Here is a 13,952-nt window from a genome sequence, read left to right as displayed (position 1 = left end):
AAGTGTCGTTCTTGAGCTTGGTTACCATTGAAGATAGTTGAAAGGTAAACTATGTAACTTGTCGCCCCAACTTTTTTATTCTTTTAGAAATTTCCTTCAGAGATGCTTAACAAATTGCAGTACATCTTACTACTTCATAGCGGTTACCATATTATTGATCTCAAAAGGTATATCACTTAGCTTATTCATTAAGCTTGGCCACAAAAGATTTTTGGCTGTCTATAAAAGTCGAGGAAGGGCTGAAGGAGTGAGTTCCCTGTAGATGTTTGGCAGTGGTAATGTAATTAGAGTAGCCATGCAGGTGAGAAAGGTAACCATTTTGAATGGGACAGTGTACATACACATGTGTAGTTACCGCTGCTACTTTGAAAATAAAATCATACAGTTGAACTTTAATCTCCACTGTAAACTTTCAGTCAGTGTTTGATACGTTGACCTTTGGTTTCTGTAGCATCTCTGAGCTTAAATCTTGTGTGTTATTATTTATGTTTCTTCAGGTGTAATTTCATGTCTGTTCTCTCTCAACTAGACTGTGATGGATATACCATCCATCACATACAACATCCATATATGTTGTCCAATTTATAGGTCAGTCCCTAGCACCTGGCAAAGATCAGATCCAGGATATCCATATGTTTTATTAATATTTAACTGACATTTTTTATGAAAAAAGGTCATGAGAATCAGCCTTTCCAGGAGCCCTTTTAAGGGGGTGGTCATTCCTTAATTCCACAAAGTTGTCTTTGCCTTGCTTCTAAAATGTCTAAATTCTGGATCACAATGTGACATCGTGGGCCTCCTACTTTGCAGAAACATAGTGTAAAGTTCTTACTTGGTAGGTAGATGTCTGCCAGTTTTTCCTTTAAATTTCCTTTCCAATTTTTATAAATTTGTATGTAATTTGTTATCTTGAGGTAGGCAGTGACCTAATTTGAAGGTGAAGTAAATCATCTGAACATTGGAAGTATCCATACAGTAGAATCATTTTCAGTATATTTTTCAATGATTGTCTATTTAAAAAGATCACATCATTATAGTGATTAAAGTACATGTATGATCCGGGAGACTATAATTTGCTGGTGGTAGTTCATTATTCTGGTATGTAGATTTGAATGGATGGTTAAAGTGACATCTTGACTTTCTCACTAGTAAGTAATCTACTAGTTGTCAGGGTTTCAGGCATGGTTTTATGTTTGGGATGGCAATAGTAGTTTTAAATTGTTGAATTGAAACTGTGGAAATATGTATACAGATATAAAATACATGATAGAAATTCTCTTTTTTGGTCACGGTTATTTGGAGTTAAGATAACCAGAGTTTGAAACACCTAATTTGGAATAAATCAGACCCCACACATTCTTACTTATTAAAAAAAACATTTTGAGACATTTTAATTCTCAACGTGCCTTTTATCACTTTATCAAATTTGCCTAACTTTAAACTTCTAGCTAGTTGATGAATTTTAGATAGTAGATATTCTTTACCCTTTTATCTTTATAATCAGGTTTCACTAGCTTTAATGATTTTTTCTTTTCAAATAGCATAGATTTCATGTACATATATTTCAGTAGGTACTCTTTTTTATCTCTGAGCATATGTAATTCTCCATTTTCTAAAGTTTTGTTAGTAAGATAAACATATGTGTAAGTCTTGTAAGTTTAAAAATGAACAGTCATCCCAATTACTTGCCTGGTAGCTATTTTCATAGCTGGCCTATCTTATATCTATGTAAGAATTTTACCATATCCAAATGTCAGTTACTTCCTTAAAAATATGAGAAAATGATAACATTTCTCTTCTATTTTGCTAAGTAACTTTCTTTGCATTCACATTTCATATTCACGTTATAACTCATTTCTGTCCTGGATGATTTTGAGTTTCTAGTGCTTTTTCTTGAGAGTTTCTCTGAACCCATTCAGTGCTTTTATGTAACTTATTCTTTTCAAGCTTTTCTTTGTATATTTGTGGGATTCTTCTTTTGTAGCCATTTCCAAGAGTGTCATTTTACTAATTTTATTAGTAATATTTAAGCATTCCAAGATACAGGCCTAAGTAGCATTATGACATTTTAGAGATGGAAAAGGATTTCTCATGAGATGAATGTGGAGAAGTATATATACCATTAGACTACTTCATAGTTTTATGCACTTTGTTAGCAGCATAGTGGTGCCTGATGATCCTTGCCCACTAGAACAGGGCTTGATTCAGTCATTATAATTATCAGTGTAAGGAGTAAAACCTTTTAGGATAAGGTGGGATCTAAAGAAGTCTTTGAAAATGTCAGCATAAAGGAAGTAGTCTTCTGTTGTTTTTTTTTTCCCCAGGCACAAAGAAGAAAGTGGGGAAATTTTCAAGGAGGATTCTTTTTAACAATTTAACCAGTTTGAGAGGAAGCAATAGGGAATATGGAAAGGGAGGTGGCAACCCATTTCAGTGTTCTTACCTGGAAGGTCCCATGGACAGGGGCGCCTGGCGATCTACAGTTCATGGGGTCGCAAGGGAGTCGGACATGACTTGGCCACTAAACAGCAAAAATAGGGAATATAGATGGTTTGTTCTTCTAGATTTTGTTACACTACTGTCAGCTTACTTTCACAAACTGAAAAACTGGGGTAGCGATACCAGTTCCTTTAAATGTTTTATCATAATCTCTCTCTCTTTTTTAAAATAGGGAATTGACTCTCTTTTGGAGTAAACTGCAAAGAAGAATCGACCCTTCTGTGGACACTTTTTTGGAGCGCTGTCGTCAGTTTGGTGTCATAGCTAAAACACAGCAGCATTTATTTTGCCTGATTAGAGTTATACAAACTGAAGTGAGTAATTTATGTTTTTTGTGCTGATTGTTACTGGAGGGAAGAAATAAGTGGGGAGACAACTTCTCAGGCAACTCTTTTTAAATAAGGGAAAATGAGAAATAATGGGATTTAATAAGATTATGGAACTAGACATAGCTAGCTGTTTCTGCAGATTTCCTAGGAATCAACAATATTTCTTTGTGGAAAATAGTGATCGACATTACAGACCACTGGAGGAAGGAAAGATTGTTTCTTGATTGTCCCCTCAGTCACCCCAACCTAGGTCTGGTTTTCCTAGAATAGTGTTCTGTATTATATACAGACATGTTTGTTGGTAAATTAGGATAGTAATTATTAGTGAAGAAAGTATAATTGTATTTTCCAGCTCCTTGATAATGGAATGACTAACTCCTTGATGATGGAGTGATAGATTATCTAGGTTTTAGAGGAAAGGACTGTACACAGATTGCAAGCTTCTGTGCAAATTAGGAAGCAAGTTAGTTTTGTCTTGTTTTTTAAGAAATAAATATTTCCTAAAATGAAGTGCTATGTATAAAACCTAGTGTTTTGAATTTGGCCCCATAAATTAATGCTAAGACTGGAGATTTAGACGAGCCTTATGCTATGCTTGGTTTCTGTTTTTAGTGTCTACTCAATGACAGAGATCCCTGTATACCTGTATCTATGATGGTTTATGGGTATGTTTTATGGGTTACTTCTTTGACAACATCCAAGGATTGTTTATACTAAAGTCAAGGCACAGTTGTATCATTGATATGTTCTGTAGCCTTTAATGTATCCTATTTTAGTACTATCCATATCCTATTTTAATACTGTGTGTCTAGTCTTCTCCAGTAAAGATAGGAAAATGTAAAACAGTTATCAGAAGCAAATTCATACTTAGACAAGCTAGGTGATTATTATTTCTCATCACTACAAATGAAGTTGTATCCCTATCATAGGAGCATGTTCAAGTAATTACAGAACTTGCCTGTTTAAAATAATCAGTGGTACAACTGGCCTTTTAGAAGTTTTGGTTTTAGGGTTTGTTTGTTTTTTTTAATCTTTAAGGAAAGGCTGAGTTTTTCCTTGCTGCATAAGAGAACACCACAGCTTAGCCCTGAAGTCAGCACCCGTTTATTAGCTCACAGTTTTGTGGGGCAGAAGTCCAGCACAGTGTGGCATGGTTCACGGCTCAGTATCACAAGGCCAAAATTGAGGTGTTGGCCAAGCTGAGTTTTTATCTGGAGGCTCTGTAGACAATCCACATCTGAGCTCATTTGTATTGTTGATAGAATTCAGTTCCTTTCAGTTGTAGGGCTAAAATCCTCATTTTCTTGCTGGCTGTCAGCCACAGCCTGTTTTCAGCTCCTGGAAGCCACTCTCATTTTCATTTTGAAGCCAGCAAAGGCACAAAGAATTGTTCAAATATGACCTCCTTCACCTCTGACTTCCAGACCTAGATTTAAAGAGCTTGAGTGATTGGGTCAGGTAATCCACTTGTCTTAAGATCAATGGGTTTGGGGCTTTAATTACACCTGCAGGGTCTCTTTTGCCATATAACATAACATAATCATAAGAATAATTCCATATTTATAGGTTCTGCTTATACTCTAAATGAGGAGATTATACAAAAGTGAAGGTCAGGGGGTTATTTTAGATTTCTCTTTACCTCAGGGAATCACAAAAATGGGAAAATGTTAGAGGATTAGAGAAGATGGGTTTCTGACGCATACCAAGGAATTTGCTGTCCATTTGTATAACCAGAACCCATTTATTTTTCATCCTAGTCCTAGGATATTTTCCCCCTGTAATCTTTACTTATGATATTTGTCCTAAAGGGTAGAAAAGCTATGGACTGGTGGGTGGAAGGGGAGTGAAATGGAATTCCTTTCAAATTGAGCAAGACACCTCTAGGTTTTCAAAAGCGAGACGTGATCTAACCTCTATCATTTGGGATCTAGTTCTACTGTGAATGGAGATATACCAGATGATAGTGATGTGAAGAAGAAAAAAGTTTTTCCCTCTCTTTTACAAATCAATAACCCAGCTAGATAGGCCAAGGATCCTCTCATGGCTCCAAATATCAGAAACCCAGGTTCCTTTTATCTGCTGTTAACATATAGCTTCCATCTCATGTTCCAAGATCTAACTGTTCCAGTCCCAGCTATAATGTCTTCATTCCAGATAGCGAGTAGAGTGGGGAGCAGACCACACTATGACACACCTTTCCCCCCGTTCCTTCTAACGCATTCACAAACACGGTCACCTAGCTGCAAGGGGAGCTTGGAGATACACTGATGATTCTGGGTGACTTTCTAACCAGATAAAATCAGGTATTTGATTTTTGTGAAAGAGGTGAAATGATCTTAGTGCATAGCAACCGGTTACATAGCCCTCGGGAAGGAAAAGATTAATGATGCTGAAAAACTTTTGTGGGCATTGGGTCTTTTGTGGAAGGCAGGCCTTGTAATAGTACCTCCTTATTTTCTGGGTTTTAGTTTTCTCTAAATAAAGAGCTTAAAGCAGATAATCAATTAAAGGTGCTCAAGACTTCTTAAACTTTGATTCTGTGACTTGAGAAACTCATATTGGAAGGGATGACTTTAGAGAATGTAGGGTGTCTCTCAAGGCTTTAAAAATAGTATGACAGAAGAATGGATATAGATGTTGGTTATATTTGAAATGGAACGTATAAGAAGAGGGATAATCTTGAAGCCAGTTTATTTGACCATTGAGCTCTTTTTGGTGGAACATACAAGTTAGAATCATTTTGCAAAATTTTGTCTAGTTTTATTCCCTTCTCTTCAGTAATAAAGAAGCTGAAAATTAGAAATGTGTGACTTGTAAGGATCTAGACCCTGGGTATCTTGACAAATGGCATAATGGTTATCATTTGTAAGTCAGATACAGTGGTTATCATTTGTAAGTCAGAGCACAGAGGACTTGGAAAAAGTCCATTAAGTTTTAAAATTTTTCATAGGTTCTTAACAGGTTACTAAACCCCTTTCACAAGACTGTGTGAGTAAACAGCAAAGAATCCAGATCTGTTCTTTCTTAAACAGCCCAATCTAGTTGAAATGGTAAAGTTTGTGAAATCACTAAGAATACTTTTCCAAAAACAACCCCACAGAACTACCATTATACATTCTGAATGGGTAGTTACTTGTTAAAGGAGTGGTGAATAAATTAGAATTAGGGTGTGGAATGTGGAACTGAATTTTGAAGAAACTGATGGATATGAATAATTTGATAGGTTTTTAAACAGGAAACTGAAGAAGTGCCTTGGCATATTGTATCAAGGGCACGTGGGATATAGCGAAGCCAAATGAGGATAATCTATGCAAAAAGTTTATTCAGAATAATGTCCAAGATTAATAAGGGTTCTGTATATTGATGGCAGTTATTTCATTGTGTTCTCAGAATTTAGAATGGTACCCAACACAGAATAATTGCTTAGCAAATTGAACAGTGGGATTTATCATCAAGTATTTTATATGGGATTCTGTTGAATATGTACTGTGTGCCAACATTGTATTAATCACTTTCTGTTACCTTACTTCATTTTTATAACAACATTAGGAGAAAATCTAATATTGCCGCTACAGTTGTCATTTTACAGATAAGGGGACTGAGGCTTAGAGGCGTTAAGAACTTGTCACTGTTGTGAAGCTGGGGTTCAAAGGCAGTCAGTCTGGCTCAAAATTCTGTGCTTTTCAGTACTGTATTTTAAGCTACTCTGCCATAAGATCCTGCTTTTCTTTGTTCATATTATTTTCACATATCCTTTCAGCCTCTCACATGAAAGGATCATTTTAAATGCACTTGCCTTTTATCATATACAACCAGGTCTTTTTCATGATTTTTGACTAATTTCTGAGAACCTGCTGCTTTAGAGAAATTTTCTTTTGTTTTTCTATGGGAAACAGATTCAGTACACCTGTAACTATAAAGTACTGATTTTTTTTTTTTGGAGGAAACGGAAAAATCATTTATTTTACCCTTGAGGTTTTGAAAACACCCAGTTGTTCATGATACATGAATTTTTTAAATTGAATTCAGTCTTAAACTCCCTTTTACACATGTATTTCCTCTTAAACCCATTTATTTAAGCCCTGTCCTTCCTACCCAGCTGAGACAGTTCTTTTTTGACTCTTTCAGTGACCTTATTTATTCTGAGCTCCTCTGAATTTATGTGCCTTTTTAATTTACACATTTGGCACATAGGTAGATTGCTGAGGGTTAAGGACTGCTTTAATATGCAGTGCTTTGGGACTTGCCTGGCGGTCCATTCGTTAAGACTCCACATTTCAACTGCAGGGAACATGGGTTTTGTTACTGGTTGGGGAACTAAGATCCTGCATGCTGCACAGTGTGGCCAAATAATAATAATAATATGCAGTGCTTTATAAAGTTGGATACTCTATAAATGTACATTGTTGTTGTTTATAAGTTTTAAGAAGAGTGTATGTGTGTATACTATCAGTGAAATTTATGTAGTATTTCCAAATTTATGTAGTTTTCCATATGGAAAAAAAACCTTTTCTTCCCTGTTTTTCTTAACAGGCACAAGATGCTGGTCTTGGGGTGTCGATTTTACTGTGTGTCAGAGCTCTTCAACTCAGAACAAGTGAGGATGAAGAAATGAAGGCATCAGTTTGTAAAACAATTGCTTGTCTTTTGCCAGAAGATTTAGAAGTTAGACGAGCTTGTCAACTTACAGAATTTTTAATTGAACCCAGTTTGGATGGATTTAACATGTTGGAAGAACTGTATTCCCAACCAGATCAAAAATTTGATGAAGAAAATGCACCAGTTCCAAATTCTCTCCGATGTGAGCTTTTACTAGCTTTAAAAGCCCACTGGCCTTTTGATCCTGAATTTTGGGACTGGAAAACTTTAAAACGACACTGCCACCAACTTCTAGGACAAGAAGCCTCAGATTCTGATGATGATCTAAGTGGCTATGAAATGTCTATTAATGACACAGATGTTTTAGAGTCATTTCTCAGTGACTATGAGGAAGGTAAAGAAGATAAACAATATAGAAGAAGAGATGTGACAGATCAACATAAGGAGAAAAGAGACAAGAAACCCATTGGTTCTTCTGAAAGATACCAGAGGTGGCTTCAGTATAAATTTTTCTGTTTGTTATGTAAGCGAGAATGTATAGAGGCCAGGATTCTTCATCATTCTAAGATGCATATGGAAGATGGAATTTACACCTGTCCGGTTTGTATTAAAAAATTCAAGAGAAAAGAAATATTTGTTCCTCATGTGATGGAACATGTTAAAATGCCACCAAGCAGAAGGGACCGCTCTAGAAAGAAATTACTCTTGAAAGGCTCTCAAAAGGGAATCTGTCCCAAGAGCCCCTCTGCAGCCCTGGAGCAAGGTCAGTCACTGAATGAACAAGCCAAAGGAGAGTCACATGAATATGTCACATTCAGCAAATTAGAAGATTGCCACCTGCAAGACAGAGATTTGTACCCATGTCCTGGCACAGACTGTTCCCGTGTGTTTAAGCAGTTCAAATACTTAAGTGTGCATCTTAAAGCTGAACACCAAAATAATGATGAAAATGCCAAGCACTACTTAGATATGAAAAATAGAAGAGAGAAGTGTACTTATTGTCGACGACATTTCATGTCTGCTTTTCACCTGCGAGAGCACGAACAAGTGCATTGTGGTCCTCAGCCTTATATGTGTGTATCTATAGATTGCTATGCTAGGTTTGGATCAGTGAACGAACTACTTAACCATAAACAAAAACATGATGATCTGCGTTATAAATGTGAATTAAATGGCTGTAATATTGTTTTCAGTGACTTGGGACAGCTTTACCACCATGAAGCACAACACTTTAGGGATGCATCTTACACGTGCAACTTCGTTGGCTGCAAAAAGTTCTATTATTCCAAAATTGAATATCAGAATCACCTCTCAATGCATAATGTTGAAAGTTCAAATGGAGATGTGAAGAAAACAGTGAAACTTGAGCCGGCAGCAGGTGAAAAGCAGGATTGTATTGATCAGCCCCATCTGCTTGACCAAACTGATAAGTCACGTTTACCAGAGGATCTTCTCTTCTGTGCAGGATCAGCTAGTTCTCAGATAGAAACTACAGAAAATCTGAAAGAAAACAGTGACAGTAATTCTAGTGATCAGTTAAGTCATAGCTCTTCAGCTTCCATGAATGAAGAGTTAATTGACACACTGGATCACTCTGAAACCATGCAGGATATATTATTATCTCATGAAAAAGTTTTTGTGCCCTCCAGTTTAAAGGAGAAATGTTCCAATGTAGCAGTTTGTTTTGATGGGACTAAGTTTACCTGTGGTTTTGATGGCTGTGGTTCCACATACAAAAACGCGAGAGGCATGCAGAAGCACCTACGGAAGGTTCATCCATACCATTTCAAACCCAAAAAGGTAAAGACAAAGGATCTCTTTCCCTGTTTGGGTAATGAACACAATCCAACGACTGAAAAGTTTGATGCAGAACCTAAACCCAGCTCAGATACAAACAGTGACTCCCCAGATGAAGGTCTGGATCACAATATCCATACTAAATGTAAACGAGAACATCAAGGCTATTCCTCAGAAGCCTCCATCTGTGCCTCTAAGAGGCCCTGTACAGAGGATACCATGTTGGAACTTCTGTTACGCTTGAAACATTTAAGCTTGAAAAACTCAATAACCCATGGATCTTTCTCAGGGTCATTGCAGGGGTACCCATCCAGTGGTGCTAAGTCTCTTCAAGCAGTTTCAGCTACAATCTCAGATCTTAATTTTCAGAATCAAGATGAAAATATGCCAAGTCAGTACCTGGCGCAGTTGGCAGCCAAGCCTTTTTTCTGCGAGCTTCAAGGATGCAAATATGAATTTGTGACTAGAGAGGCTTTGTTAATGCATTATCTTAAAAAGCATAATTATTCAAAAGAAAAAGTCCTTCAGTTAACCATGTTTCAACATCGGTATTCCCCGTTCCAGTGTCATATTTGCCAAAGGTCATTTACGCGAAAAACACACCTTAGGATTCATTATAAAAATAAACATCAAATTGGCAGCGACAGAGTAACTCAAAAACTATTAGATAATGAAAAATGTGATCATGAAGGCCCATGCTCAGTAGACAGGTTGAAAGTTGATTGTCCTTCAGAACTTGGAGGTGATCCCAGTGGTAACTCTGAGAAGCCACACTGTCATTCTAAAAAGGATGAGTGCAGTTCGGAAACAGATTTGGAGTCATCCTGTGAAGAAACGGAAAGCAAAATATCTGATCTCTCATCACCAATAGGCAGCCATAGAGAAGAAGGAGAAGGAAGAGAGGGCAGAGGTAGCAGGAGAACTGTTGCTAAAGGAAATCTCTGCTACATTTTGAATAAATACCACAAACCATTCCATTGTATTCATAAAACTTGCAACTCCTCCTTCACCAATCTCAAAGGCTTGATTCGCCATTACAGGACTGTACATCAATACAACAAAGAGCAGTTATGTTTAGAGAAAGACAAAGCGAGAACCAAAAGGGAACTTGTCAAATGTAAAAAGATATTTGCCTGCAAATATAAGGAATGTAACAAACGCTTCCTGTGTTCCAAAGCTCTTGCGAAGCACTGTAGTGACTCTCATAACCTAGATCACATTGAAGAGCCGAAAGTGCTTTCTGAAGCTGAGTCAGTGGCCAGATTTTCCTGTAACCAGCCTCAGTGCCCTGCTGTTTTTTATACATTCAGTAAGTTGAAGCACCACTTGATGGAACAGCATAACATTGAAGGAGAAATACATTCAGACTATGAAATTCATTGTGATCTTAATGGCTGTGGCCAGATTTTCACCCATCGCAGCAATTATTCTCAACATGTATATTACCGACATAAGGACTATTATGATGATCTGTTTAGAAGCCAGAAAGTAGCAAATGAAAGGTTACTACGGAGTGAAAAGGTGTGTCAAACAGCTCACCCTCAGGGGCACGAACATCAGACGACCAGGAAATCGTTTAATGCCAAGGCTAAAAAGTGTGGCTTAATCAAAGACAAAAAAGCTCCAATTAGTTTTAAAACGAGAGCTGAAGCCCTCCATATGTGTGTGGAGCATTCTGAGCACACACAGTACCCCTGCATGGTTCAAGGATGCTTGTCTGTGGTGAAGTTGGAGAGCAGCATAGTGAGGCATTACAAACGCACCCATCAGATGAGTAGTGCCTACCTAGAGCAACAGATGGAAAACCTTGTCATGTGTGTTAAGTACGGTACCAAAATTAAGGAGGAGCCCATTTCTGAAGCAGAGCCCTATATAAAGAAAGAAGAAGATGGGAGCTGTGAATCAGAGCTCATACAGCATAGCCATCCCCCAGCAGACACTAGCATGCCTGTGCAGACCGCTGACCCCCTTCATCCAGGCGAAAGGGATGGAGGCCAGAAAGGATGTATAGAGAGCAACCCAGTTTTTGATGCAGATTCTCTGCTCTACAGAGGAACTCTGAAATGTAACCATAGTTCAGAAACCACTTCTTTGGAACAATGTAATATAGTTCAGCCTCCTCCTTGTAAAATAGAAAATTCCATACCTAATCCTGATGGGACTGAAAGTGGGACTTATTTCACAAGTTTCCAGCTGCCTTTACCAAGGATCAAAGACTCAGAAACTGGGCAGCAAAGTTCAGGGCAAGAAAACACTGTAAAAAATTCAACCCATGTTCCAAAAGAGAATTTCAGGAAGCATCCACAGCCCAGGTCATTTGATTTGAAGACTTATAAACCAATGGGATTTGAATCTTCATTTCTGAAATTTATTCAGGAAAGTGAAGAGAAAGAAGATGATTTTGATGATTGGGAGCCTTCAGAGCACTTAACATTAAGTAATTCTTCACAACCGTGTAATGACTTAACAGGGAGTGTTATGGCAAACAATATGGTGAATGACAATGACCCTGAAGTTGACATACCTCATTCTTCCAGTGACTCTGCAATTCATGAGAACCTGACTGCAATCCCACCTTTAATAGTAGCTGAGACGACAACAGTTCCCTCCTTGGAAAACCTGAGGGTCGTATTGGACAAAGCATTAACAGACTGTGGAGAACTTGCCTTAAAACAGCTTCATTATCTTCGGCCAGTGGTTGTCCTTGAAAGATCTAAGTTTTCCACACCAATTTTAGACTTGTTTCCAACAAAAAAGACAGATGAGCTTTGTGTAGGAAGTTCCTAAATAGCAATTTTGTTTTAGAAACAGACTGGCTCCAGCACTGCAACGTGGGGACAGTTGCCAACTTGAACAAAGGCTGAGAACCAGCCACACCATCATTAGGGTAGAATAGGCTGTGTATTTACATGAATGTATAATATCTATGTCAGCAGTATTGGCTGAGTCCATTAGCTCTCCAGTTGGTTTATTGATTGGGTTTTTTGTTTTGTTTATTAAAAAATGGAACTGTATTCTTGTTTGGTGCTAATTAATACATCAAAATATATTGGGGCTTCCTTTTTCAAATTAAGTGTGCATGATTGTATATGGAACAGATACTAAGATCCCAGGGTGGGAGGGCTAGGGAAAGGGGTATGGAGTTCTTACTTGACTTGAATGTGCGCCCGAGGGTGCTTTGTGTAATATATTGTACACTACAGCATCTTATATTTTTTGAGTTGAGTTTCAATAAATTACAATTTTTCACCCATTTTTTTTGTTTACTCATAATGAGTTTTCATGCCACACATGAATTGGAATTGCACATGTATTTTCTGAAATGTGCACTTATATTTTACCCCGGTTCTTAACCAAACCATTCAGATCAAGCTTCCTTTTGAATGACTGTTGTCTTAAAAAATTTGTGGAAAGAAAATTCTAAGATAGAGTAATAGAGTAATTAACTCTGGGAGTCAAGGTAGCTCCTGGAAGAGGATGTTCAGGAGTTTTTCAGGTAGAAAGGAGAGGGTATGCCAGGCATACGGCTCAACACATTCAGAGATAATAAAGCCGTGTTTCCAGGCAACTACAAATAATGTGATAGGCTGGCAGTAAAAGGGGAGCACTGGAGCATATGAGCTTCTTGTAGAGATAGGAACCAGACCACGAACACGGAGGACTTTGGACTTGAGTCCATAGGCAGCCTAGAGCCTTTACAGAATTTTAAACAACATTCATATTAATCTGTAGATTGCTTGAAATGAGTGTGATTGGAGGGGCTGAGAATGGAAACAGATCTAAGTCCGTTAAAGTAATTGAGGCAAACTTGGTGAGAGGCAAACAACGGCAGCAGAGGGACGAGTAGATGAAATTGAGAAATTTAAGAGGATTATTATGCACTGGAGGGTAGAGAAAATGTTTTGAGGAAAACTTAAGGTTCTGTAGTGATGGATGCAACCAACTGAGGCAAGACTAAAAAGGAGTTTGGGGGAAGACAATAGAAACACAAGATGAGTTTGGCCTCTGTGTTAAAGTTTCAGTGGACAGTGGGACATCCATGTGTAATGACAAGAAAAGCACTGTTTTCTTATATAGCAGCTTTATTCTCTGTTCTTTGTGAAGTCACTTTATCATTATTTAACAATGAAATGACACAGATAGTCCTAAAATCACCTTCTTATGCCTCTGGTTAGAATTTTAAGATCTTTTCTCTGACCCTTAAACCTTGTTTTGTCAGCTCTTAAAGAATTTTATTCTACCACCTCCTCAGCCTAAGAGTCTAAAGCACCCTACCACCACTACCACCACCACCAAGCTGAAGTCATTTCTTGGCTCAGATCTTAGTAGGATACAAGATTCTCAAACAAGATTCTACTGAAAGCAAAAGTGGCAGAAACAGTGGAACTTCTTAGAGGCTGAGGTCACTACTGACTGAGTTCTTTGGGATCTTGAGCTCATTTCCCCTCTGGGCTTCAGTTTCCTGCCTTACGAAGTGTTGAGGTGTAAGTGATTGTTTCAGAAGGTCCTTTACCTGTGGTCTGAGCATGAGAAATAACCCGTGGCCTCATCTTAAAAATTCCTCATTCTAGAGATTTTTAGACCAGACCAAGAGAAAGCTGCTAACTTTAAGACTCAACTGTATCCATCCAAAAAGGGGAAGTCCCCAGTGGTCCAGTGGTTTAGTTAGGGCTCTGCATTCCCACTGCAAGCGGCACAGATTTGATCCCTGGTTGGGGAACCAAGGTC

General features: G+C 37.9%; 1 protein-coding gene across 2 annotated transcripts in view; it reads left to right on the top strand.

Moving 5' to 3' along the window:
* RLF (RLF zinc finger) overlaps positions 1 to 12,238 on the top strand; it is a 79,510-nt gene extending 67,272 nt beyond the window's left edge. For both annotated transcript variants that reach the window (XM_019957745.2, XM_070786772.1), the window contains 2 exons: positions 2,672 to 2,813; positions 7,362 to 12,238. In XM_019957745.2, coding sequence (XP_019813304.2) covers positions 2,672 to 2,813; positions 7,362 to 12,011 — 4,792 coding nt within the window. In that variant the 3' untranslated portion in view covers positions 12,012 to 12,238. The remainder of the gene's footprint in view (positions 1 to 2,671; positions 2,814 to 7,361) is intronic.
* Positions 12,239 to 13,952: the final 1,714 nt, after the last annotated feature.

This window comes from Bos indicus, chromosome 3 (genome assembly GCF_029378745.1).
Source record: "Bos indicus isolate NIAB-ARS_2022 breed Sahiwal x Tharparkar chromosome 3, NIAB-ARS_B.indTharparkar_mat_pri_1.0, whole genome shotgun sequence".
In the NCBI taxonomy this organism is placed as follows: domain Eukaryota; kingdom Metazoa; phylum Chordata; class Mammalia; order Artiodactyla; family Bovidae; genus Bos; species Bos indicus.
The sequence above is the reverse complement of the archived record's forward strand: the minus strand, read 5'-3'. Positions and strand labels throughout refer to the sequence as shown.